This window comes from Mauremys reevesii, linkage group 1 (assembly GCF_016161935.1).
Source record: "Mauremys reevesii isolate NIE-2019 linkage group 1, ASM1616193v1, whole genome shotgun sequence".
NCBI lineage: Eukaryota > Metazoa > Chordata > Testudines > Geoemydidae > Mauremys > Mauremys reevesii.
This window is the reverse complement of record NC_052623.1, coordinates 32,979,986-33,006,610: the sequence shown is the minus strand read 5'-3', so window position 1 is coordinate 33,006,610 and position 26,625 is coordinate 32,979,986. Positions and strand designations below refer to the sequence as shown.

General features: G+C 45.6%; 1 protein-coding gene across 1 annotated transcript in view; it reads right to left on the bottom strand.

The window, feature by feature from the left end:
* Window positions 1-4,262: 4,262 nt before the first annotated feature.
* The window catches only part of HEPHL1 (hephaestin like 1), an 81,563-nt gene continuing 59,200 nt past the window's right edge, over window positions 4,263-26,625 (bottom strand). Inside the window, exons 14-20 of the mRNA XM_039520704.1 lie at window positions 21,025-21,165; window positions 15,936-16,042; window positions 13,738-13,960; window positions 12,326-12,465; window positions 11,578-11,737; window positions 6,729-6,809; window positions 4,263-6,645 (exon numbers count right to left, since the gene is read on the bottom strand). Coding sequence (XP_039376638.1) covers window positions 6,443-6,645; window positions 6,729-6,809; window positions 11,578-11,737; window positions 12,326-12,465; window positions 13,738-13,960; window positions 15,936-16,042; window positions 21,025-21,165 — 1,055 coding nt within the window. The 3' untranslated portion in view covers window positions 4,263-6,442. The remainder of the gene's footprint in view (window positions 6,646-6,728; window positions 6,810-11,577; window positions 11,738-12,325; window positions 12,466-13,737; window positions 13,961-15,935; window positions 16,043-21,024; window positions 21,166-26,625) is intronic.

The window sequence follows — 26,625 nt, the reverse complement described above, 5'->3', positions numbered from 1 at the left end:
TTAACAAAGAACAAGAGACCTCAATGTTAGTGGTTACATAGTGGAATGAAACAAGTGTTTAGAATGTCTGTGGTTCCCTGATTGCTATTAGGTTTAGCCAGCTATATAGGAAGCTTTAAAAGTAATGATTGAAGGAGTGTTTGTGGTACAATGTAAGTAAAAGCTGTTTTATTCAGCACTTCACCAACTGGAAAGCTCTATAAACCAGCATTTCTGATCTTCATTGAAATTCCGGTTTATAGTCTGGTTGGCGTGGAGCCGGCAGGGGGTTGGGGCGCAGGAAGGGGTGTGGAGCGCAGACTCTGGGAGGGAGTTTGGGCATGGGAGGCGGTTCGGGGCAGGGGTTTGGGAGGCAGTGTGGGGCAGGGCCACCCAGAGGATTCAGGGGGCCTGGGGCATAGCAATTTCAGAGGCCCCTTCCATAAAAAAAAGTTGCAATACTATAGAACACTATATTCTCAGGGGGGGCCCTGTGGGGCCTGAGGCAAATTGTCCCACTTGCCTCTTCTCCCCCACCCCTCACCCCCTGGGGCAGCCCTGGAAAAAATAAACATTTAAAAACCTTCCTCATCTCGGCACAAACCCAGTTTTGAGAAAACTTCTTTTCAAGTCACCTTTACAAAGTATCACTGGTTCTCAGCATCAGCTAGTGCTAAAAGGCACTAAAGCTCATTTGACGGGTTGGACAAATAGTTTCCGTCAAAACTATTTTTTGATCGAAAACTAGGGGTGTCATAGGTTTGTTCCCCACTTTGAACTTTAGCGTCCAAAAGGTGGGGACCTGCATGTACCCTTCTAAGCTTAAATCCTAGCTTAGATCTGAGCACTGCCACCAACCAAAAATATAGTGTTTTGGTACACTTTCCATTCCCCCCAAACCTTCCTTGGGGAACCCAAGACCCAAACCCCTTGGGTCTTAACACAAAGGGAAATAAACCATTACCCCACCTTTCCCTGGTGAGTCAGACTAACCCCCTGGGGTCTCAAACGAGGGAAGAAAATCAATCAGGTTCTTAAAAAGAAAAGCTTTTAATTAAAGAAAGAAAAAGTAAAAACTATCTCTGTAAAATCAGGATGGAAATGCTTACAGGGTATACAGCTTATAAAAACTAAAGGGACTCCCTCCCCCCTAGCTTAAGTACAAGTTACAGCAACAGAGATAAAATATTCTTCCAGCAAATACACATTTGCAAATACAGAAAACAAATAAAAGACTAATCCGCCTTTTTAATTAATACTCACTATGTTGAATAGAAGAGACTATTTTAAGAAGCTTGGAGAGCCTGGATGTACGTCTGGCCCCTCTTAAATCCAAGAGAGAACAACCCGCAAAACAAAGAACACAAACAAAGACTTTCCTCCACCGAGATTTGAAAGTATCTTGTCCCTTCATTGGTCCTCTGGTCAGGTATCAGCCAGGTTCACTGAGCTTGTTAACCCTTTACAGGTAAAAGAGACATTAACCCTTAACTATCTGTTTATGACAAGGGGTTTTTAAAAAGAAAAAAAAAATCACGGACAATGTCTGCTTTCCTTCAAAATTTGTTGTGGTTTTTTTAATTGAAAAGCTGAAATTAGTCTGCCAAAAACCTGAACATGGTTTGGGGTTTCAGAAGTGTGTGCCAAATATTTGCTGCTTGCTGTGTTTGTTTAAAGAAACAATAAAAAAAATTCTGCTTAAAAAAAAAATCCAGAACTTTTGAGCCACCTCAGCTTGTGACCAAACTCCTGAGCCTATCCAGTCAGAGATTTTTCCAGGTTTCTGATACTCTGCTGGCTTCCTTGATTCATATCGGTCTCCATAACTTTGGGTTCATTTACCTTAGAACATAAGAATGGCCATACTGGGTCAGACCAAAGGTCCATCCAGACCAGTATCCTGTCTACCAACAGTGGCCAATGCCAGGTGCCTCAGAGGGAGTGAACCTAAAAGGTAATGATCAAGTGATCTTTCTCCTGCCATCCATCTCCACCCTCTGACAAACAGAGGCTAGGGACACCATTCCTTACCTATCCTAACTATTAGCGACTAATGGGCTTAACCTCCATGAATGTATCTGTTTCCTAGAGACTGGCTCCATGGGGTCCCTCACAAACTGGAGACGGTTACTGTGGGTTTGTCTTTAGTATAGACTATGTACATACTCCATGAACTGAGCATTTGAGCTTGTTCCAGAATCTGGGATGAGCCTATGTTGTGAAAACTGAAATGCTCAAAATAGCACATGCATGTGAATGGACACAGGGTGCTAAAATTAAATTAACACGGGGTCGGTACCCCTCAGGGGGTCACAAGGTGTCAGCCTCCACCTCAAACCCCACTTTGCCTCCAGCATTTATAATAGTGTTATACGTTAAAAACACTTTTTAAATATATTTAAGGGGGGGTCCACACTCAGAGGTTTGCTATGTGAATGGGGTCACCAGTACAAAAGTTCGAGAACCACTGAATTAACCCCTCTGGAGCCTCAGGGTATGTGGGGTGGGGGAAGGGGTGTCTCCTTTGGTAGGGTTGGGAAGGAGGTAGGTGGTGTAGGATATTGCTCTTCTCACGTGATTCCTCTCTCATGGAAAAGATAACAGCTTGGCTCTTTGTGTTAAATAGCTGTCTGCAAGCCTCAAACTGCTGAATGAGCTTTAGCGTAGGGAAGGCTGTGCCTCCCCAAACAGCCTGGCCCTGCCCCCTATCTGACCCCCATCCACTTCCTGCCCCCAACTGCCCCCCTCAGAATCCCCGACCCATCCTGCTCCTTGTCTCCTCACTACCCCCCCAGACTCCCTCCCCAACCACCACCCCAGGACCCCACCAACCCCCCGTCCCCTGACTGCCCTGACCCCTATCCACACACTCCCGCCGAGTCCTGACAGACGCGCAGAATGCCCATGATCCAACCCTCCATTCCCCATCCCCTGACCACCCCCTCAGAACCTCTGCCCCTCCCTGTCCCCTGACTCCCTGCCCCTTATCCACCCCCAGTCTCAGCCCCCTGCCATGCTGCTTACCCCCGCCTCCTCCCTCTCCCAGAGCCTCAGTGTGCCGCGTCCAGGAGTGGCCCTGGACAGCGCTGCAGCGGTGTGGCTCCAGCGAGGCCTGAGCTCCCGCTGGTCGGCCCGGAGCTTGCAGCCCTGTCCCACCCCCTTACCACATGGCTCCGAGCGGGGAGGAGCTCAGGCCCCGCTGGAGCCATGCCACTTTAGCTCTGTCCAGGGCCGCTCCTGGGTTACCCCACCACTCCTCTCTCTCGGAGCCTCAGCGCGCCACGTCCAGGAGCTACCTTGGTCCCTGTACAGTGCTGCAGCGGCCTGGCTCCGGCGGGACTGGAGCTTGCAGTCCCACCTCCTTACTATGTGGTTCTGAGCGGGAAGAGTTCAGGCCCTGCTGGAGCCACACTGCTTTAGCTCTGTCCAGGGCCGCTCTTGGACGCAGCACGCGGAGGCGCCAAGGGATGGGGAAAGGCGGAGGTGGAGCCGGGGCTGGAGAATTCTTGTGGGGGCCCCTGCAGGGCCTGGGGCAAATTGCCTCACTTGCCCCCCCCCAGGCAGCCCTGATGTGGGGTCCCAGATCCAGGGGGCGGTCACCTCAGGTGGCTCCCCACAAGCAGTTACCTGTCCCAGCTGCTCCTAGGCGGAGGCGCAGCAGGCAGCTCTGTGCATTGCCTCCGCTTGCAGGCGCCACCCCCGCAGCTCGCATTGGCCGCGGTTCCCAGCTTGGGGACCTGTGGAGCTAGTGCTCGGGGCAGAGTGGAGGCAGCGCATGGAGCCGCCTGCCATGCCTCCTAGGAGCAGCTAGGACAGGTCGCCGCTTGTGGGGAGCCGCCTGAGGTGAGTGCCCCCTAGATCCAGCACCCCATACCCAATCCTGTGCCCCAACCCACTGCCCTGAGTCATCTCCCATGCCCCAAACCCCTGCCCCAAATCCCCTCCCGCACCCAAACTCCCTCCCTCTTATTTAACCCTCGTTTTTCATTTACCGGCACTTCCCATTTCCCCAACATGCCGGATAAAACAGCTTTTACTGTAATTGCTATCCTAATTCTGAGCCCAGTCCTGTAACTAACTCACACAAGTCACTGTTCTTGAAAGACTTCTTGAATGAGTTATGGTTGAAAGATCAGGCCTCTTATCTAGAAAGTTTTTTGTTTTGCTTTTTAAAGAACCAGAAGAAAACAAAAGAATCAAGGAAACACTGAGAAACACCCCACACCTCAAGGATTTTTTTAAACATCTTTTATCTGTTGGTGATCTAGGCATTAATCCAGAATACCATTAACCTACATTCAGAGTGACTGTCAGTAAAGTTCCCTACACAGGCATAGCATATTTTTAAATACAGAAGAGAAAAAAAATGACATTATGCACCAACTCGAATTTACACTGAAACTCAAACTCAGTTAAATTATTTCACAGATAAAACATTGCTTTAGTTCCGGAGTTCATCCACCAGGGTTGTAGGTGATATGAACATACTTGTGGCAGGACTAAACAATAGCTCATTCAAAATGAGCTGTAAACATTCAAGTATCACTATATATAAGGTCTGATTCTACCACCCTTACTAACACTGAGTAAATACTTGACTTCCTGAGTAGTCTCATTGAAATCAGGGAGTAAACTACTACTCGGTGTAAGTATGGGTCACAGAATCAGGCCCACAATAAACAGTAGTTATAGAACCAGATGACTTTCTCTTTAGTAACCCAAGGCCAGATTTTTTGATGTGTTTTGGGGGCCAGAATTTTAAAGGTATTTAAGCACCTAAAGATGCAGATAGGCACCTTGCTACCTAATTCAATGGTAGTTAGGCCTCTAAGTGCTTTAAAAAAATCCCAGGATGCCTATACGCATCATTAGGTGCCTAAATACCTTTAAAATGTTGGCCCCCAAAACATAGCAATCTCATTTAATATGATACAGGAAGAGAACTCTTAAACTTTTAATAGATTCAGTGTGCCAGATTCTGTCCTCAGACTGTATCAATCCAGAGTATCTCCAGTGAATCAATGGATTTGTTCCAGATTTACACTAGCACATGCAGAATCTGGCACACTGAAAATAGCTCAACATAGCATTACCCAATAGAGATCCCATTATGCAACTCTTTTATCACAGGGACTATGGGCCAAATTCTGCCCTCACGTACACCCATGCAAACCCATTGCACTCAGTGGAAATGCAAACATGATGTACTGAACTTGAAGGCATACTTTGGTCCTGTGTATTACTTTTTAAGCACAAGATTCTGTTAAAATCTCTTTAAAGTCAACATGCTTACACACATATCTGGGAGTGATTCACAATTAGAGCTGCGTAAAATTTTCATTATGAAACCAAAGCCACACAAAACTCACCTGTTTTGGGTTCATTAAGAGCTAGTGTCTGTGGCCTGACCCAAAGCTACTGAAGTCAGTAAGAGTCTTTACATTGACTTTAGTGGGCTTTGGATAAGGCTCCTCCTGCTCACATTAACTATAGGGGAAGCCCAGTAAGCCCTAGAAAGTTAACCCATGTGGTCAACATGTTCACTGAGGCTTATCACTCTTTTGAGGGAATCTAGGGCCAATAATAGGTTCTCATAAAAAGAAAAGTCTGGGCTTTATTGTGGGTTTGACTAGGTTTCTCAGTATGTTTTACTGTTTATTTGAACCAGAATCTCCAAGCACAATGAACATGAACTGAAACAGGAGAAGAGGTTTGCATGAACCTTTCACCTTGTTGAGTTTCTCATTGCTCCAGTCACAACTCAATTCAAATTTTAAAAATAAAATTGTTTGACTACATTTTACAGCATTGAAAGAATCAGAAGCCTAATGCATTTTATCAGCTCTCAAAGCCAAATCCTGCTCGTCTAACTCAAGTGAGCAATCTCATTGATATCAGTGGGACCTCTCAAGTATAAGGGCAGGTCTACACTGCTGCTTATGTTGATATAACTTACGTCGCTCAGGGATGTGAAAAAGCCACCCCTCTGAGTGATGCAAGTTACATCAATCTAAGCCGGAGTGTCCAGAAATTAAGCTGGTAACATTATGTTGGCGGGAAACACTCTCCCGCCGACATAGCTATCACCTCTCACAGAGGTGGAGTAATTATGCCAATGGGAGACCTCTCTCCCATTGGTGAGGAGCGTCGTCACCAGACGCGCTACATTGATGCAGCTGTGCCAATGTAGCGCTTCTAATGTACACTAGCCTACATCTGAGCCTGCTCCCATTGAATTCAATGGCACAACTCACACTGACTTCAACAGAGCAGAATCAGGCTGCAAAGACAAGCAGGATATGGCCATCAGGGCCTAAGCTTGCAGCCTATGTCACACGTGACTTATGGCTGCAGGATTGGGCTCTCACTTTGTAATTTTCACAAACATATATCTTGCCTCAATATACCAACAATATACAATGAAATCCAACAGAGCTCTATAAACGGTCTCCAAAATACAGATTTACAGGGAATCAGTTGGGAGCGCACACTTGGGTTGCACAGACCTGTAGTATGTCCTTTTTCTCTGACAAGTGATGAGGATGATGAGGATTAATATTGTTGCCAGAAGAACAAGTCCAACAGAAAAAAGGGCTATGAGTGTTGAGTTAGCTTCTCCTGCACCCAGAGCTTTGCCTAAGAATTTGATTCCTTCTCTGTCATCACCTGTCAAAACAAGTAGCAGCATATGAGAAATCTGTACATCCATTGGCTTAAGTTTATATTATTTAAATAAAATGAATCCATACCCTTTACAGGAGCCCGGTGTTTTACATGAATTGAGTCATATGCTGTGGTTGTTACTCCTCCTTCTAAAGGAACTTTGTTATCTGTGTAAAAAAATTAAAGCTTACTTAGGCTGAAAACAGTATAAAGAAGCAGATTTTAGTGGTATGAGAAAACAGTGAATGCATTGTTTATTCTACATGGGTAACTCAAATAGAAATCCTGATTAGGCCAACAAAGTTTCAGGCAGAGATTGCCAGTAGCTATGGGGTAGTTTTAAGGGCAAAATTTCCCTCTCTTATGTAAGCAGAGTCTGAATGAGCTCTCTGCTGACATCTAGTGATGGGCTGTGGAAGAGGACTTCAGGAGCTGATCTCGTTTGCATGGACACACCCACCCTGCTAGGTGCTCAGCATGATGAGATTGCTTGTCCAAATGATCACTTTGGGCTGGTGTTGGATCCCCAGCCCCCTTGTTATTGGGGCAGGAGTAATAAAGGGTTGTTATCCTTGTGTGAACTGAGGGCAACAGAACTGTACTTGGCATAGCCCTATGGAGGGAGTCACCCTGAACACAGTGGTACTTGCTAGGTAGGGGACATGGGTTCCACAGCCCAGTGAGTTGAGTAAGGGTAGGGACTGGTAGCTGTATGGGGGTGGGCCCTGCTTAATGGCTATATTTCTTTGCAGGCCCTGTAGTGAGGATTTTAGAGTCATAGATTATTAGGGTTGGAAGGGACCTCAGGAGATCATCTAGTCCAACCCCCTGCTCAAAGCAAATGGCCCCCTCAAGGATTGAACTCACAACCCTGGGTTTAGCAGGCTAATGCTCAATGCCCTCCCCCCCAGTATTATTTGAGCCTTTTCCTCTCCATTGTGTAATAAAAGAGCTAATTTAGACTCATTGAGAGTCTTGTTACATGCTACAGAGCTGAAATCACTGATATCTAAGTCTAAGTATTAGATCTGCTTTGGGATAATGTGTCAGATCCAAGCGACTATCCAGTGTACACCATTTGTGAGGCTCCCCCACTAAGAACTGCAATCATTGAGAGCTGTGTTAAGTGGAGGGCTCTGAAAACATCTTGGTGAGTGGCCAGCAGGGTGGGTGGTAGAGAGGCGCAATGAGTGGCCAACAGGGTGGCTGGTGGAGAGGTGCAGTGATTGACAGGGCTGCTGGCGCAGAGGGCCAGAGCAGAGCCCTGCAGAGAGATGTGGTGATTGGGCAGCTGGCAGAGAGAGGTGGCGAGTGAATGCCTGAGCAGCGGAGCGTGTAAAGTACCTACTTGCCTTCCCCCTCCAATCAGGGCGGGAGGTGAACTCTGCAGATGCACCTCTGAACTCTGGGTCTGCACTGACCAAGGACAGCAACTGTGAGTTGGGTGCTGAGAAGGGATGAGCATGTTAAAAGGACTTTTGGGTTGCTGGACTTAAGAACCTCAGGGGAAAAGGACACGGCCCAACTTACTTGGGGTTGGGTCTTTTGCTTATGGTCTAAGTTTATGAATCCTGTTTGTGGTGTTTTCCCGAATTAATGTTGAGTTACTTCCTTCCTTTTATTAATTTTTTTTTGCTACACTCAGACTCTGTGCTTGCAAGAAGGGAAGTATTGCCTCTTAGAGGCACCCAGGGGGTGGTGTGTAATTGTCCCAGGTCACTGGGTGGGGGCTCGAGCCGGTTTTGTGTTGTATTGTTGAAAAGGAACCCCTAGATACTGAACCCAGCCCTTGTTGCTGCCAACTCTGACTGGCAGAAGAGTTACACCTATAAACAGCAGAGATTTCAGTTGCATTAGTTCTGCATGCTTTCACTCAGATCAATAGAAGTTTCACACCCAGAATAAGTGCAAATTACAGAACTGATTCACATTGGACAGTGAAGGGGAATTTCAGTTTAACCCTTACAATTACTGTGAGCAAAATCCATTGTATATTCCTCCATCCCTTACTGGGTGGGGGAGGGGTACAGCAGCCACTGAATGTGCTGTAGCACCTGTGGAGCACCTGGTCAGGGGAGGCTTTCTTTCCCCAGCCCCTGTGGACATTCCCAGAGCACAGTATCATTACCCCAGCTGTGGGCAGGGTTTGCCTGATAAACATATTCCATGCAAGAATGTGCCCCTGAGAAGAATTTATAAATTGTCTTTTTACCAGAAATGAAATAAAAATGTTCTCCGCGTGTAAGATTTCCAAGTGACTTGATGGGAAAAGCTCTCAAGCACAACATGAATTAGATAGGCTTGCTTTTGCATTAGCTGTGTACTCACAATTCCCACTGGAACCAATGGGCATTATTCACTGGCAGGACTGGGTCCAATGTCTGTATCTAATCTTCTTCATCACCCTCCTGAGGAGTTATTCCAGCTCACTTGCTATAGGCTTTTACTTCATTTTTTCTAATTTTCTTTTGTATTAAGAAAGTCTTTAAAGAGCTGGCAGCTTTTCTTTAGGGCTATATTTTCAGGGAAGCTTAACACTAGAGATGGTTGAAAAATAATTGCTTTTTCCTCCTGTGGAAAGTTTCAAGTTTTGGGCAAGTAACTTGACACTAATTTGTCCCTGCACCAAAATATTTCAATTCTAAAATGCCCCCACAGTACCCCATGCTCTCATTCTCCTCAATATGCTGGGATACCTGGTTGGACTACATCTTCCATGATGCACCTCGGTCTCCCTTCTAGGTGAGGGGAGGCAGTGCCTCATGAAAGTCACTTTGCCATGGTATAACATGGTAGATGAAGTCTGGCAGGGAAACCAGGCTCACAGACAATGGGAGCATGAAGCACCTTGACTACAGTACCCATGAGGCAGTGTGGCAGCATTTCAGAATAAAAATATTTTTATGTTTGACTGAAAACAGGTGTTCAGTTTGTTGACCAAAAACCGGAACTTTTCTATGTAAAACAGACACTTCGAAAAAAAAATTAATTTAGTCAAACCCCCAATTTTCCATCAAAAAAACCCAAACCTTTTGACAATAAATGTTCAGTCAGCCCTAGTCAACATGCAACCGCTCCCATTTAGTAGCTAAATGTACCATTCTATTGGTGTTTAAATAGGAAGCTTTCAGTCTAGCCACAACTCGAGGCTCTCAGCATCTACTTAAGGACGATTCCAAAACTCAGAGCTGACGTACACAGTCAAATGGTAACTCTTCTCTGTGCTTATGGCCCAGGCCAACACTGGATGAACTTGTACCACACCTAACGAGCACTTGATCAGACTGATTTAGGCTACATGTGCCAGGTATGAAGTCAACATTCCAAAACAATCACTTTGCATCATAAGCTGTGACAACGATTTATAAAAATAGGCTATTAATGTGCGTAAAGAGGCGTTTAAAAGAAATGAGTTTAGAGCAGAAGTACAATGTTCTGAAGCTGCACCTCCTCCCATTTGACGTAAAGATAGTGCTGTGCATTTACAGGGACTTTCATCAGAGAGGCTCAAAAGACTTCACTTACTGAGGACCAGATTCTGTCAGCCTAATTCACAGAGCAGTAATTTACTCTTACAATCCTCTGCTCTAATTAAAGAGCCACACTCAATCCAGTGTAAAATTCTTTCTAGTTTTAAGGGCTGCTTAAAATTGTCATGCATCCATTAATTTTTGGTGCCTCTGTTTCTGGGAGCTCAACTTGAGATACCTGGGCCCAGATCCACAAAAGTACTTAAGCTCCTAGTTTACGCTGATTTCAATGGAAGCTAGGTATTTAAATACCTTTGTATATTTGGGCCCGTGTGCCTGATTTTAAGTGCCGAGCCCCTGCATATGCAACTGACTTCAATGGAAGCTGAGGCAGCTAACTGGGTCAGTTTTAGATCTCACTTTTGCATGATCTAAGGGCTAGTCTACACTTACCGTCCGGGTCGACGCGGTCTGTTCGACTTCTCGGAGTTCGAACTCCGGAAGCGCCGCGGTCGACTCTGGTACTCCACCACTGCAAATGGCAGTGGTGGAGTCGACGGGGGAGCCGCGGAGTTCGACCCCGCCGCGTCTGGACGGGTGAGTAGTTTGAATTAGGGTACTTCGAATTCAGCTACGCTATTCACGTAGCTGAATTTGCGTACCCTAATTCGAACCCCCTTTTTAGTGTAGACCAGGCCTAATAGATCTTGTTCATCTCTAATTTCTATAACTGTATGCGCCATATTCACTAGTTCAGGGGTAGGCAACCTATGGCACGCTTGCCAAACGCAGAACGTGAGCTGATTTTCAGCCGCACTCACACTGCCTGGGTCCTGGCCACTGGTCCGGTGGGCTCTGCATTTTAATTTAATTTTAAATGAAGCTTCTTAAACATTTTAAAAACCTTATTTACTTTACATACAACAATAGTTTAGTTATATATTATAGACTCATAGAAAAAGACTGTCTAAAAATGTTAAAATGTATTACTGGCACGCAAAACCTTAAATTAGAGTGAATAAATGAAGACTCGGCACACCACTGCTGAAAGGTTGCCGACCCCTGCACTAGTTGCTTGTCTGGTTTAGGCTAGCAGAAACTCTTGTGATAATCCCTGGTGGCAAGACTTGTTGAAGGAGCAGGTTATGGTGACACAAAGCAACTTCAGTTCCACCTAGAGGAGATATGAAACCTGCACAATCCCAAGAGTGATTCCCTTCAAGCAGTACCCATTCGAGGAGCTCTTGTGGGTCTCCAAGAGGTTTAAAATTTGCAGAGGGCAGCAGTGATAACATTGCCTGTTCACACTGCAGAGTAGGTCCACTCCCTGGAACCAGACATTGGTGGGGCATGGAAGCATACTGGCAGTGCTGACCCAAGCCTTATGTTTCTTCCCATCTGCCATTTATCTGAACAGCTGTAATACCAATGCACAGTCATGAAATGGCATTTTCAAATACTATACCTGATTTGCTGATGGTAAAAGTTGTTTCCATGCCAGCATGAATGTGGTCAGCAACATGACAGTGCAGAAGCCATGTTCCAGGGTTATCCGCTATGAGTTCGATTGTTTGAAATGTCCCCGGGAAAAGGTCATACACATCTGCTCTGTGATCATTATCCGTCTGGGGCAGGACAAAACAGCATCATGAAGACTTCCGTTACTACACCTGAAACAACGCATTCATGTTCTGACTACACTGTAAGCTTTTTGGAGCAGGGCTGCCCTCCTTGTTATGTGTTTGTACAGTGGGGATGGGGCCCCCGGGCAATACAGATTAATACAAATGATTTCAGGTGCTACATTAGCAACGTCAATGATGCCCTAAAATACCACACCATGGGTGGTATTTGTTCCAAACCAAGCTCTTTAAATAGTTCTTTCAACACATAAATATAGAACACAGGGCTTCACTGAACCCTAGAATAAGCAGGTGAAATTCCCACTGACTTCAATTTGTGTAAAGCATCCTCTATTGTCCTGTAGTACATGCACACCTTAACTATTGATATTCATTTATATTTTACCATACAAAGGCATATGAACCATGAGCTTTACAAAATTCTAACTAATTCTGCAGTATTCACATGCAAATCTCCCACTGATGACAAATCATGTGTGCGCGCAAAGGCTGTGGGATCAGGCTAGAAGCTAGAAGTTCTTGCAAAAATTTCCCATCAAAATGTAAAGATTTTACTTTGTTTTTACCAACCTTGAAGATGAAGGTCTCTGCGTGGAAATGGACTGTATGGATATCGATTTCATTTCCCATTCCTATCAAGTACCAGTTTGTGTTTTCACCTTCTTTCATTGTTAGCCCACGGAGATTGTCATACAGCCTCCCGTTAATTGCTGAAAGAATTACAAAGTGAGCGTGATTCTCACTAGTGGACTAAATGTGCCCAGTAAGGAGACAGAGTGCTGAGGGTGCTGAAGAGAAACACCAGTACCGTACCCTTGTTCTTGCTTTCTCTTTGCAGAGACCAAGGACTGGGTTTTCCATTGTCTTGTGTCATTACTTACATCTGTGCAAAGTGGGTGAAAATGGGAAGTAAAATGTTACCGAATCAGACTTCTACCCTCACTTAGGTCACTGGTAGCGTTTTACACCCACTTTGCACTCACTGGGCCTGATTCATAACTGCATTACTCCAGTTTTACACCAATGTAAGTCTATTGAAATCCAATGGAGTTATTCCAGCATAAAACAAGTAACAAAGTGGTGAATCAGGGTCACTTTGCAACAGTGCAAATGGCTGCACAAGAAACAAGAAGGTGGAGAATCAGGCCCAGGCCTTCAAATGTAAAGTCGTTGTTCACATCTCAGAGGTTACAGGCAAAGAGACAGTACAGTCTGCATTTCAGTTTCAACCCAGCACCATAAGCAGTTTTTTGCAATGCATAAGGCAAGTTTTAACCTGTCTTAATATAAAGTGCTGAGTGAGCGGGCTTTGTGCAGGGGACCTACGTGGGGGATGTGGGGATGGAATCCCATTCCAACTGGGAGAAATGTGCAGAAACACAAACTTGGCTTTTCTGTGGCTGCTACTATAGCATCCAATCTGTTCTTTCCCCGACCCAGAGGTTTGGCCAGTCAGTTCTTGCCACTTGGCCCCCAGCTCCCAAACTTCATGATCATGCTGTTGCAAAGTGTGTCAACATGGAGCACAACTCTGCAGTGACAGGAGGTCATGGAATGGCCTCTCCGCATACACTGGTAGTTTGGCTGATTTTTCAGCCCTGTGCACTCACACTAGGGTGAACTATAAAGCAAAGTCAATGAGTGACCCAAGACCAGGAATATATCCTGAATGCTCCAGCTATCAGGGTCTTGAGCCATTCAGCACATAACGAAATATAAACTAACTCTTAAGAAAACTTTTTTCAAGGTCCCCCAAAGTCTGCTGGCTGATTCCAGGTTTGTTGTTGATGCCCAGAATGCACCCTCGTTCCTTAGTAGCCATCCGGCCCAATAATGACCTAGTCTACTTTGTTTGTGAAGACTGTACAGCAAGACTATACAATTGCAAGCCAATTTGACAGTCTTCTGAAAGGATTATATTAAAAAAAGAATTCATTAGTCTCTTGGATAAACTGCTGCTGCAACCAATGAAATCTACATACCATGCTTGCTGTTACCCTCCAGAAAGTCCTTGGAGTAATTAAAGTCATCAGGACACTTATGCAGATACTTTTCAATATTTTCATTCAAATACCAGGACTCATTTTCATCAAAGACCATGAACAGAAGAGCAAATTCACAGTCAATATCTCTCCTTAAACCCTTTTCATTTAGTATTCCTTTTCTGCAAATTACTAGTGGCCCAACCAAACCACTGTAAGTGTCCTGCAATTAGATTTTTAAAAAAGACATTATACACAGTACATAACATTGTTATTAACCATAACATTGAGCTGTGGTTAAATTAATAATTGTTGATAGTTCACATAACATAACTAATAAATAAATACAGATATGATATATATCAGTTAGAGCGGAGCCTTATATTTTCCCATGTAGTAAAGGAATGACTGAAAGTGGCTATGCTTCCTGGAGTTCAGACAGTCAGGACTACAACATAGTTTTCTACTATAAACTCAAACTTCCAATTTATCTCTGTTTTATAAAACCTTTTAAATAATAGACATAAAAATAATTATTCCAACTCCAGGAGCTGTAACTGCCACCATCTTGTAAGAAGTAAATGAAAAATTTAGTTTCATTCCTCACACCCAAAATGGATGATAACATTTTCTACTACCCAGTTTTTTGATATCCAATTTTGTTTCAATTCCATGTGCACATGGGAGAGCCAAGCAAGAATACATGGCGATATCTGCATGCGGAGAACACATCAGTTCAAAAGGATCAAAGGTTTATCTACACTGCAATCAGAGGTGTGACTGCAGCACCACTAGATATACCTGAGCTAGCGAGCTCAAATAATAATACTGAAACTGTGGCAGCACGGGCTGTACAAGCCCACCTGGGACATTGGGTATGTACTCAAGACGCTAGCCTGTGCTGCTGCGGCTTCACTGCTATTGTTCTTTAAGCCAGTTAGGTTAAAGTTAGCTTGGGGATGTCTACATGTGCTGCAGTCACACTTCTGATTGTAGACACACCCTGAGAGACAGAATTTCACAAGAGCATTGTGAGGTGCTGACTCGTAAGCCACTTCATCAAATGTGGCTACTTCATCAAGATGCCTGAAGTCTTGTGAAAATCTGACCCCTGCCATGCAACAGGCTTTTGGTAAAGTGCTGAAAGGAAAATGCGGATTGTCTGCACTGGGAATCCAAAGACATTTTCATTTGATTACTAATCAGTAAACCAGAAGCCATTCTTCCTCTTAGCTTCATGTATTCTGTGTGCTATTTATGCCTGTCTGTTGGTGCATTTAGTCGACACAAAAGTCTAACATGGTAACAATGATTTTCTACCTTTTAGATTTTCATGAAGTAAAGCAAAGTCCCACCTCCACCCAAACTTGAAAATAAAACATTAAGGACCAAATTTAGTCCTGGTGTAACTCCCCTGATTTCAATGGACTATACATGGGGACGAATTTGGCCTTATTCATGCATCATCAGTAAGGCTGCAAATCTGTTATGAAAGTCACAGAAGTCACAGATTCCATGACCTCCGTGACTTCTGCAGCAGCAGCAGTTTGGGTGTGTGGAAGGGGGCTAGAGGCAGGGGACTGAGGGGTGCGGGAGGGGCACTTACTTTGGAGTGGGGGTTCCCACTGGCATGGCCCCGCAGCTCCTAGGTGGTGGAGGGGCTGGGGGCGGGGCTCTGTATCGCGCGCTGCCTGAGCCCACATTTCCCATTGGCTGCAGTTCCTGGCCAATGGGAGGTGTGGCAGACAGTGCTTGTGCCCCTCCACTGCCTAGGAGCTGCAGGGACAAGGAGCTGGGTAGGGAGCTCCTGCCAGGCCTGCCAACCCTCCCCCAGGACCAGCGGGGTCCTCCCACCAGTAACCACGGTACCTCCGGACTGCCCCCCCCCCCACCCGCAACCCCCCCAGCCCAAGTTTTAGTCACAAGTACTTTTAAATAAAAGTCATGGACAGGTCACAGGCCGTGAATTTTTGTTTACTGCTCGTGACCTGTCCATGACTTTTACTAAAAATATCTGTGACTAAAACGTAGCCTTAACCATCAGCTGTCATCTTCAAAAGCATGAATTACCAAGTCCTGTAAACCCGTCCTCATGCCAATAGTCCTCAGACAAGTAGTGGATAAAGGTTCACAGGATCCATCCCAGTTTAGGAAGCCATACATAAAATAACAACCTTTAGTTACTATTTCACGGTTACCTTGACAAAATTCACTGTTGAATAATAAACCCAACTGATGCAGTTTGGATCCGATGTACCTGGACCTGACCTTTCTGGAACATTCCATCTGTATGTATTTATTTCCCCTGAAATGGTAGTGAGAAAACAGTTTTACCAATAGCAGTTGGATGTTATGAGTTTTTAAAATATAATTCAGATCTGACGGTATCGTAATCAGAAATGTAAAGAGCCAAATGTGCGTCATATGCATTGAGGAGAAGCTGTGTTATAATGGGCTGATGCCCATGAAAACAAACTCTGATAATGATGCTGAAAACATTTCTGTTCTTTATTAGAGGTTAGAGACAAACTGGAAGATTCTTATGATTATATAGCATGAAATGATCAAGAACTGTATTACTATGAGATTAGAGTCTCCAGTTCTGTGTTGATCCCTGATTTTACAAAACAAAATAATTTGACTGAAGAAACTGTCTGCTGTGACCACATTAAATTCTCTATATTTTAAAAAATAATACAGCTGATTAATTATTTTCCTCCTGTACTACTGCTTTTATTAATATTATTTCCTATTTGTGTTTTCATAGTGCCTAGGAGCTCCAGTCATAGACCAGGACCTGATTGTGCTAAATGCTGTACAACACAGAATGAAAAGATGGTCCCTGGCCCAGAGAGCTTACAATCTACGTATAAGACAAGAGACAACATGTTAATACAGTAGAGAGACGGGGGCGTACAAGGAAACAATGAGACAGTACTGGTCAGCATGTTAGGCTGTGGTCTCAGCACGCCACAATGTCAAGATTATTAGTAGGCATCACAGCAAAGGACAGTTTTAAAGTTTAAAATTGGCAAGATTTATTTATAACGTCTGGGTTTAGGGTACGGGTGAACAGAAACCCTATTTACTACTATGTTTAGTTGTATATATTGTTTTATAATAATAAATGTATACTAAAAAATGGTGAACCTCAAATATGGCTCCGACTTTTGTGACTGTCACACAAATACTGCATTACCACTACTATTTTAAATTTATGGGACAAAACCTTGCTGTTCATTACTGTATTGATTTATGTACTTATGCAGGGCAGACATGCCAAACACGCAAAAAAACCCTAAAAACAAACAAAACAAAAAAACCCGCAGAAATTGGGCTTGGTTTTGGCTTAATTGGCTTGTGAGTTGCTTGTTGGTTAGTTTTTCGCTTGTTGCTTGTTTGGCTTGTAGCTTGTTGCTTCTTTTTTTTTTTATCGGCTCCTGGCAAGCAGGGGCAAGGGGGGGGGTAGGGGCAATGGGGGGAGAGAGTCAGGGGTGCACAGCGGGCCTACCACAGTCCCAGACTGTACGCTGGGGGTAGATCTAGTCACATAGTGTTGGGGTTCTGGGATTAGCTTGATTTTTGGCTTACTGTGAAAGTCGGGGTACTTATTTACCACGTGAAAGTTGGCAACTGTGAATTGCAGGGCCCAGGGAGGCTTTTAAAGGCACAACCCTGGATTTGGGAGGGGACGTGGAACTACAGGTGCACTGGGAAGTATTCTGCCCTCCGAGACATGTGCAGGCAAAGTGCAGCCACTACTACAATCTTCTGTGGGGCACAGCATATTCCTCTCCATGGGTTGACCCTGCTGTGTGGGCTATTGTTGAGGGAGGGCATGGCCATTGCCCTGCCTCATCCTCCTCTTTTTTCATACCTTCCCACTTTGGATGCTGTGGGACTTATGGAGTGAGGAGTTTCTGTGCTACACTGAGCTCAGGAACGATTGTGCCTGACACTTGTGCAGGCCGTGCAAGACCTTCCCTGCCCTGCCCTGCACGCCCCTGTAAGGGCACAGTCTAGTCCACATTTATTTCTTATGTGCATGTAACCCTTCAGTTCACATGGCCTGTGGGTAAGTCCTATAGAAATCATCCCTGTGCAGAACAAAAGGTAAGATCCACAGTGAGACCAAATTAAAAGGAAACAAGTTTTAATGGATACTGTTTGGAACAATGATCAGAGGGGTAGCTGTGTTAGTCTGGATCTGTAAAAAGCGACAAAGAGTCCTGTGGCACCTTATAGACTAACAGACGTATTGACTCCAATACATCTGTTAGTCTATAAGGTGCCACAGGACTCTTTGTGGCTGTTTGGAACAATGCAGCCGTATGCATGTCAGTACAATGCCAGGGGTAGAAATGATGTGAGCCAGTCTTTACTTGCTGCAAGCAGGTTCTGAGTGAGCACCCTCCTGACGTCTAACGATGAGCTGGGGGAAAAGACTTCAGGAACAGAACGTGTTTGCACAGGTTCTATGCCGACTCTCCCTAGGTCCTCAGCATGATGGCTCAGCTTTGCCAAAATGATCACTTTTGTCTGGTGTTGGGTTACAAATCACTTCAGCATTGAGTACAGGGGTAGTGAAATGTTGTTACCCTTACTGTATGAGTAAAGGGCAGCTCAACTGTGCTTTGCCTACCCTGATTGAGGGGGTCACCCTAAACTGCACCTCATGCACTAAGCAGAGGGCAGGAGAGAGGGGGTGGGGACAGGTGTTTGTACCTGGTGGTATTGACTCTGCCGAAAGAGTTCTAGTCACCATTTAACCTTCCCCCTCTCCAGTAGGTCTTCGCTAACCAAGGCCAGACAACTGTGAGTGAGGTAGAGGAGAGTGATGTATGAAAGGTACATTTGTTCATTAGACTTTCCCACCGGAAGGTGGGAAACTGAGGCAAAGGACACTTGTCCAGCACACTGTGGGGTCAGGTTTTTGCTTACAACTGCATGCTTTTGAATGTGGTTGTTTTTCCAAACTAATGCTTGGGTCCCTTTCCCTTTTATTATACACAGACTCGGTGCTTGTGAGAGGGAAAGTATTGCCTCTTAGAAGCATCCACAGGTGGTAAGTTTTCCCAGATAACCGCGTAGAGGCTTGAACAGATTCTGCTTTGTATTGTTAAGAGGAACCCCTAGATAGTAAACCTGGCCCTTGTTGCTCCCAAATCCATCTGGCAGAAGGATTACACTGCAAAAGGGTTAAGAATCATAGGGAAATAGATTAATGAGGAAGATAGATCATTAGGAATGACTGCAGGCCCCTATGCTCCCCCACAGTCATCGAGAACCAAACCAATGGAAAGACAGAGACCAGGGGAAAAGTGGCTATAAAGGATATTGCCTCTCTCTGTGTAGTTTCCCACCCCCACAAAAAATATCCTTTCACCGACAAGAGTCAAGGAAAGAGGTGAAGGGAGGACCCTGCAACTGTATAGTTCAAGAGGCATGGTCCCCTGCTCCATAGATTAAAGTGGTGGGCATTTTAGACAGTGCTCTAGGCATGTGCCATACATTAATTTTCTTTGCTTTTGAAAAATCAGAGTATGGTGAGCAGATGTCCTGATTTTATAGGGACAGTCCCAATATTCAGCACTTTTTCCTATATAGGCATCTATTACCTCCCACCCCCGTCCTGATATTTCACACTTGCTATCTCATCACCTTAATCTGAATGCAAAATTCAGGTTGAAATTTTAATCATCTAACAGTCATGCACATCAGGGCTACCTTTCCTACAACTTTACTATAACCCGGCCCCAGTGTGCATATTACAGGCATTACAACAAGGTCTATCATAACACTGCAATGCTGGACAACGTATATACTAGCTAAAAAATAACAGAACACAAAGGAATCATACAAAGGAGCTACACTGTATTATATAATAATCAAACATGAAGCATTTGGAACTACTGTATTATATGCATTTTTGTGAACTGTGTGAAAGATAGAAATTCTATTCTGTGAAGGATTTTGAGATTTCAGAATTTGTTTTTGTTTTGATCTGGAACAAAACACCAAAATTTCACAATTCTCCATGAAAGAAAATTCTGGGGAAAAAATTCAGATTGATCAAAATGTGTAGTTTAGTTTCAACTTCAACTTTTATTATTATATTATAATATACAACCCATTTAAAAGATTGAAATAGCAAATGGTTTCAAAACAAAAAATTGAAACATTTCATTATGAAAATGTTGAAACAGGATGTTTCAATATAGTGGGACTTTTTCCCCCCTCCAATTTTTTTTCTGAAACAACATTTTAGCAAAATCAACCTGATTTCAATTTTGATGGAACTTAATTTTCCGATGGAAAATGGTTCTGCGTAAGCTTTTTTGGCCAACTCTAAATAAAGGTTCCATTTGTAATGTTGATGCACAAAGAAGCAGAGTTTATGTTGTTGGAAACCTTAACTCTGAATTCCTTGTTTTTTTTTTTTTTTAAGTTATTAAAATCTCAGCCTTTGGCCAAATGCAGCACAGGTATAAATGCTACTGACTCGTTGATTTGGGCCTGCTTCTGCCTATTCAGAGTTTGGCTCACTAGATGGCATCACTGTTTCCATGTATAACATAAAATGCCAATTGTAACACCTTCTTTCAGGTAAACATCATGTTTAGGCAGTATTACTGATCCTGATCCTGCAGCCTTTACCCAGGCAAAACTCACTGAAGTCAACGGGAAGTCTTCCTATTGACTTCACTGGACTTTGGATTAGGCCCGTAGGCCCTGATCGGATTCCTGTTTGAGTAAATGGAAAGACTCCTATTGATTTCAGTGGGAGCTGGATCAGGCCCTTATTGATTTCAGTGGGAGTTTGCCTGAGCATGGGATCGAGAGAAAACAGAAATATACTGTATACCGATTCCTATTTGTTCAAGAGATCTCTTCTACTCGAGCCTGATCTCTATTGTTTTTATTGGGTAGAATTATCAGTTCCTGTGTGCCTAAAGTAAAGTTGCTAAATCTATATTTAGGCACCTAATTTTAAAGTTTGAGCCATTGGTAGTATTAATTATTGTTTCTGAGTGTCCATATGTGCCCCAGAAACAAGTGAAGACATAGTCCCTGTCCTAACAAGCTTATACAATCTGGAGCCTATTAATAATAAGAACCTAGCTAGACAGACATATAGATAGATAAATGTAGAATTTACTGTGCCCAAAAAGATGTGTAGGTGTCAGAAAGTTTGAAAAAAGGAATGTCATTTGATTTTTAAAATGACTTCTTCATATAAGATTTAAGGAGCTCTTCTGTTGCTCAAGAATAAATGATCATACTTACCAGGCATGGTGATTAGTGTTCCAGGTCTTTCTCCACTACCCACTTCTTCTATGCCATGTGCAGTTATTGAATAGGGCCTGATAGCTTTATTCTTAAATATAATGAGCATGGATTCACCAACTTCTGCATGGATTAAGGGCCCTAAATGAAAACAACAAGCTATGGTGACTAATGTTGCTCTTTTAAAATAAAGAAAACTGGAGTTTGTCCAGAAGTCAGCTCAGAAATGGATATTTAATATTATTTTTACAAGTTGTAGAATTTGCTAGCGTTTAACTTGGAAGTTTACTTTTGTGACATGTCACTGCTGCTCATAATGAAAGTAAAGAGAAATCAGTGTAAATCCACATGTGAAATGCTGTGAGATCAAAGCTGTAAAGAGGCTAACAGCCACTTCACTGAGAGTTAAGGATGAACAATTATTTCATAGGCTAGAGACTTTACAGCAGCATAGCTGTACCGATGCAGCTGTAAGATCTTTCGTGTAGCCACTCTATGTCAACAGGGGAGAGCTCTCCCCTCAACATAATTAAACCACACCCCTGAGCAATGTAAGTTTTGCCAACATGTACACATGACCTTAGAGAAACAATATTCTCCCTCAGACCCCATCAGAAATGCTCAGATTCCATTAGCCTCCAGGGACAGGCCACCAAAACAGGTCCATAACCCCAGCAGATGAGGGGTGTCCCAAATATGGACAGTCAAAAGTCAAATTTTTTCCAGTGAAAAATGGTTTTGGAGGTTTTTTTGGGATTTTTTTTAACAAATGAAAATGTTCACGGCAATTTTTTCAGAAACTGAAAACTGATTATTTCTCATGGTTTAATAATTCAAACCTTTTTTTGGTTTTCAGTTTTTCATTGGGGAAAAAAGGAAAATTTCCATGATCCCTTTAAAAAAAAGGAATTGTTTTCATTACTTTCAAAAATGTTCCCAGAAAATCCATAGTATTTTATGACCAGCTCTAGCCCCACCCCTAAATCACAGGAGGTGATGATCATTCCATAGGACACAAGTAACATTTCCAATTCTCCAACCCCTAATCTCAACCCAAACACCTAACATCCAGTCCAACCTGCCTGCCCACCAGAACATTGCAAAAAACCACTGTGCATACAAAACTAAGGCAGATGCCAGAAAAGACGGTTACTCACCTTTGTAACTGTTGTTCTTCGAGATGTGTTGCTCATATCCATTCCAATTAGGTGTGCACACTCCGCGTGCACGTTCGTCGGAAGATTTTTACCCTAGCAACACTCGGTGGGTCTGCTGGGTCGCCCCTTGGAGTAGCACCGTTATGGCGCTAGATATATACCCCTGCCGACCCAATGGCCCCTCAGTTCCTTCTTGCCGGCTACTCCGACAGAGGGGAAGGAGGGCGGGTTTGGAATGGATATGAGCAACACATCTCGAAGAACAACAGTTACAAAGGTGAGTAACCGTCTTTTCTTCTTCAAGTGCTTGCTCATATCCATTCCAATTAGATGACTCCCAAGCCTTACCTAGGCGGTGGGGTCGGAGTGAGATGTCGCAGAATGTAGAACTGCTGAGTCAAATGCCGCATCATCCCTGGACTGTAGTGCCAATGCGTAATGTGACGCAAAGGTGTGAACTGAGGACCAGGTAGCTGCACGACATATCTCCTGGATGGGTACATGAGCCAGGAAGGCGGCAGATGAAGCTTGAGCCCTAGTAGAGTGGGCGGTAAGGTGGCTCATCGGAACGTGAGCCAAGTCGTAGCAGGTATGGATGCACGACGTCACCCAAGATGAAATCCTCTGGGAGGAGACAGGTAGGCCCTTCATTCGTTCTGCCACCACAACGAAGAGTTGGGGCATCTTCCAAAAGGGCTTTGTTCGATCAATATAAAAGGCGAGAGCCCTACGGACATCTAGGGAGTGCAGCTGCTTTTCCCAGCGCGATGAGTGCGGCTTCGGGAAGAAGACCGGAAGGAAGATGTCTTGATTGATATAGAAGGCCGATATCACTTTAGGGAGGAAGGCCGGGTGTTGTCACAGCTGTACCTTGTCCTTGTGAAACACTGTATATGGGAGGTCCAAAGTGAGGGCCCGAAGTTCGGAGACTCGTCTTGCCGATATAATGGCTATGAGGAATGCTGTCTTCCAGGACAGGTACAGCAGCGAGCAGGTGGCTAGTGGCTCAAAGGGCGCACCCATAAGCTTGGCTAAAACTAGATTGAGGTTCCAAGTTGGGGCGGGGCGTCGGAACCTGCGGGTACAAACGTTCCAAGCCCTTGAGGAACCTTGAAACCGTGGGGTGAGAGAAGACCGAACGGCCACTCTCCCCTGGGTGGAAGGCAGAGATGGCCGCCAAATGCACCTTTATTGAAGAAACCGCTAGGAGTGTTGTTTCAGGGACCAGAGGTAGTCCAAGACAGTAGGAACTATTACCTGGGTGGGAACAGCGTTATGCTGAGCGCACCAGCAGGAGAAACGCTTCCACTTGGCCAGATATGTCAACCTAGTGGAAGGTTTCTTACTACCCAAGAGTACGTGTTGTACTGAGGCAGAGCAACGTAACTCGGACTGGCTTAACCACGCAGCAACCATGCTGTGAGGTGAAGATACTGTAGGTCTGGGTGGTGAAGTCTGCCGTAGTCCTGAGTTATGAGATCCGGGCAGAGTGGTAGGGGAATTGGGTTGGCCACCGACAGGTCGAACAACATGGTGTACCAGTGCTGCCTCGGCCACGCTGGAGCGATCATGATCAGGTGGGCCCTGTCTCTGCGGAGCTTGAGCAGGACCCTGTGGACCAGCGGGAACAGTGGAAAGGCATAGAGTAGATGGTTCATCCACGGTATCAGGAATGTGTCTGAGAGGGAGCCCGGGGAGCGCCCCTGGAGGGAGCAGAACACGTGGCACTTCCGATTCTCGCGAGAGGCAAAGAGGTCTATGTGGGGAAAGCCCCACTTCCGGAAAACAGAATGGATGACGTCCGGACGAATCGACCACTCATGAGACAGGAAGGATCTGCTGAGGTGATCCGCCAGGGTGTTCTGAACTCCTGGGAGAAAGGACACTACCAGATCGATCGAGTGGGCTATGCAAAAGCCCCAGAGCTGAATGGCTTCCTGACAAAGGAAGGAGGAGCATGCTCTGCCCTGCCTGTTTATGTAAAACATGGCCTTTGTGTTGTCCATGAAGACACAACGGCCTTGGAGACGCTCTCGAAACACCTGACATGCGAAGCGAACCGCCCTCAGCTCCCGCACATTGATGTGTAAGGTTAGTTCTTGAACAGACCAAAGGCCTTGAGTGCAGAGACCCTCGAGGTGGGCACCCCAACCCAGAGATGATGCGTCCGTGGTTAGGGCCATCGAAGGTTGAGGTGGATGGAATGGCATCCCTGCACAGACCAGGGTGGGAGTCAGCCACCAGTCCAGGGAGCCTAGGATGCTCGTGGGAATCGTGAGGATCGTGTCCAGGCTGTCTCAGCCCGGCCAATATACCGAGGTGAGCCAAGTTTGCAGGGGACGGAGGCGTAGTCTGGCGTGTTTGGTCACGAAGGTGTAGGCAGCCATGTGGCCTAGGAGGCCGAGACAAATGCAAGCTGAGGTTGTTGGGAAGTTTTGGAGGCCATCGCCTGATGTTTTTGGAGGCCATCGTTACCATCGCCTGAAACCGAGGCTGTGGTAGGCAGGCTCTGGCAAGATTGGAGTCCAGGATTGCCCCAATTAAGTCTATTCTTTGTGTGGGAACCAGAGTGGACTTCTCTATATTGATCGTCAGGCCTAGTCGCCTGAAGAGATCTTGATGATGCCCACATGATGGCTCACTTGCGTCTCGGAGGTCCCTCGAATGAGCCAATCGTCGAGATACGGGAAGATGTGCACTTGACGACGACGGAGGGAGGTGGCGACTACAGCCATGCATTTTGTGAATACTTGTGGGGTCGTAGAAAGGCCAAATGGAAGGACCGTAAACTGAAAATATCGATGGTTGACTACAAAATGGAGGTACCGTCTGTGTGGTGGGTAAATTGTGATGTGGAAATACGCGTCCTTCATATCGAGGGTGGCATACCAATCTCCAGAATCCAATGACGGGATAATGGTCCCCAGGGATTCCATGCGGAACTTCAACTTTATCATGAACTTGTTGAGTCCTCGCAGGTCTAGAATCGGTCTTAGACTTCCCTTTGCCTTGGGGATTAGGAAGTAGCGGGAATAAAACCCCTTGCCCCTGAAGTCTTTCGGTAACTCCTCTATAGCTCCCATGGTGAGGAGAGTCTGTACCTCTTGTAAGAGGAATTGCTTGTGAGAGGGGTCCCTGAAGAGGGACGAGGAGGGGGGTTGGGAAGGTTGGGGCGAAACAAACTGAAGGTGGTATCCCAATTACACCATGCGTAGGACCCAACGATCCGATGTTAGCTGGGACCACGCAGGGGGGAAATGGGAGAGACAGTTGTAGAAGGGTGGAAAAGGATCCTGGGAAACAACTGGTGCGCCGTCTTCGGGCATCTCTTAAAAAGTTGGGTTTGGGTCCCGCAGGTGGTTTGCGGGGGCCCTGATTTTGACTCCCTTGGGGCCCAGACTGCCTCCTGCAATTCCCCCGGCCGCGCCTTCTGCCGAAGTCCTGTCGTGGCCTAGACGGGGGGTAAGCGCGGTGAGGCTGAGGACAGAAGGACCTGCGCTGGGTCACCGGGGTGTGCATTCCCAGCGAGCGCATGATTACCCTGTTGTCCTTTAGGCTTTGCAGCCTAGGGTCAGTCTTTTCGGAAAATAGCCCTTGGCCTTCAAAGGGCAAGTCTTGTAGAGTTTGCTGTAACTCAGGTGGAAGGCCTGACACCTGAAGCCATGATATTCTCCTCATGGCCACTCCTGAAGCCAGAGTCCTCGCTGTGGAGTCGGCTGCGTCCAGTGAGGCTTGGAGAGTGGTTCTCGCCACCTTCTTTCCTTCCTCCAAGAGGGCTGCAAACTCCTGGCATGAGTCTTGGGGGACTAGTTCCGTGAATTTCCCCATGGCCACCCAGGTGTTGTAGTTGTAGCAACTGAGTAGGGCTTGCTTGTTTGCCACCCTAAGTTGGAGGCCTCCAGCAGAATATACTTCGCAGCCCAATAAGTCCATGCGCCTAGCCTCCTTGGACTTTGGAGCAGGAGCTTGCTGGCCATGGCGCTCCCTTTCGTTAACTGATTGTACGACTAGGGAGCAGGGAGGAGGGTGCACGTACAGATACTCGGACCCTTTAGAGGTACCATGTACTTCTGCTCTACTCCCCTGGCTGTGGGCGGGATAGAGGCTGGGGATTGCCAGATGGTATTGGCGTTCGCCTGAATAGTACGAATAAAAGGCAGGGCCACTCTTGTGGGGGTGTCAGCTGATAAAATGTCCACGACTGGGTCCTCTATTTCGGGGTCCTCCTCCACCTGAAGATTCATGTTCGAGCCACCCATCTCAGAAGGTCCTGATGAGCCCTCAGGTCAATTGGGGGAGGGCCAGAGGAGGATGTCCCCGCCACCGCCTCATCTGGAGAGGAGGAAGAGGAGAGGCCAGGGACAAAAGGGGCCTGCGGGGGCTCTTGTTCTTGGGTGGTGTCAGGCTCAGGTGGGGCCTAGGTGTCTGCCAGTGGAACGGAAGC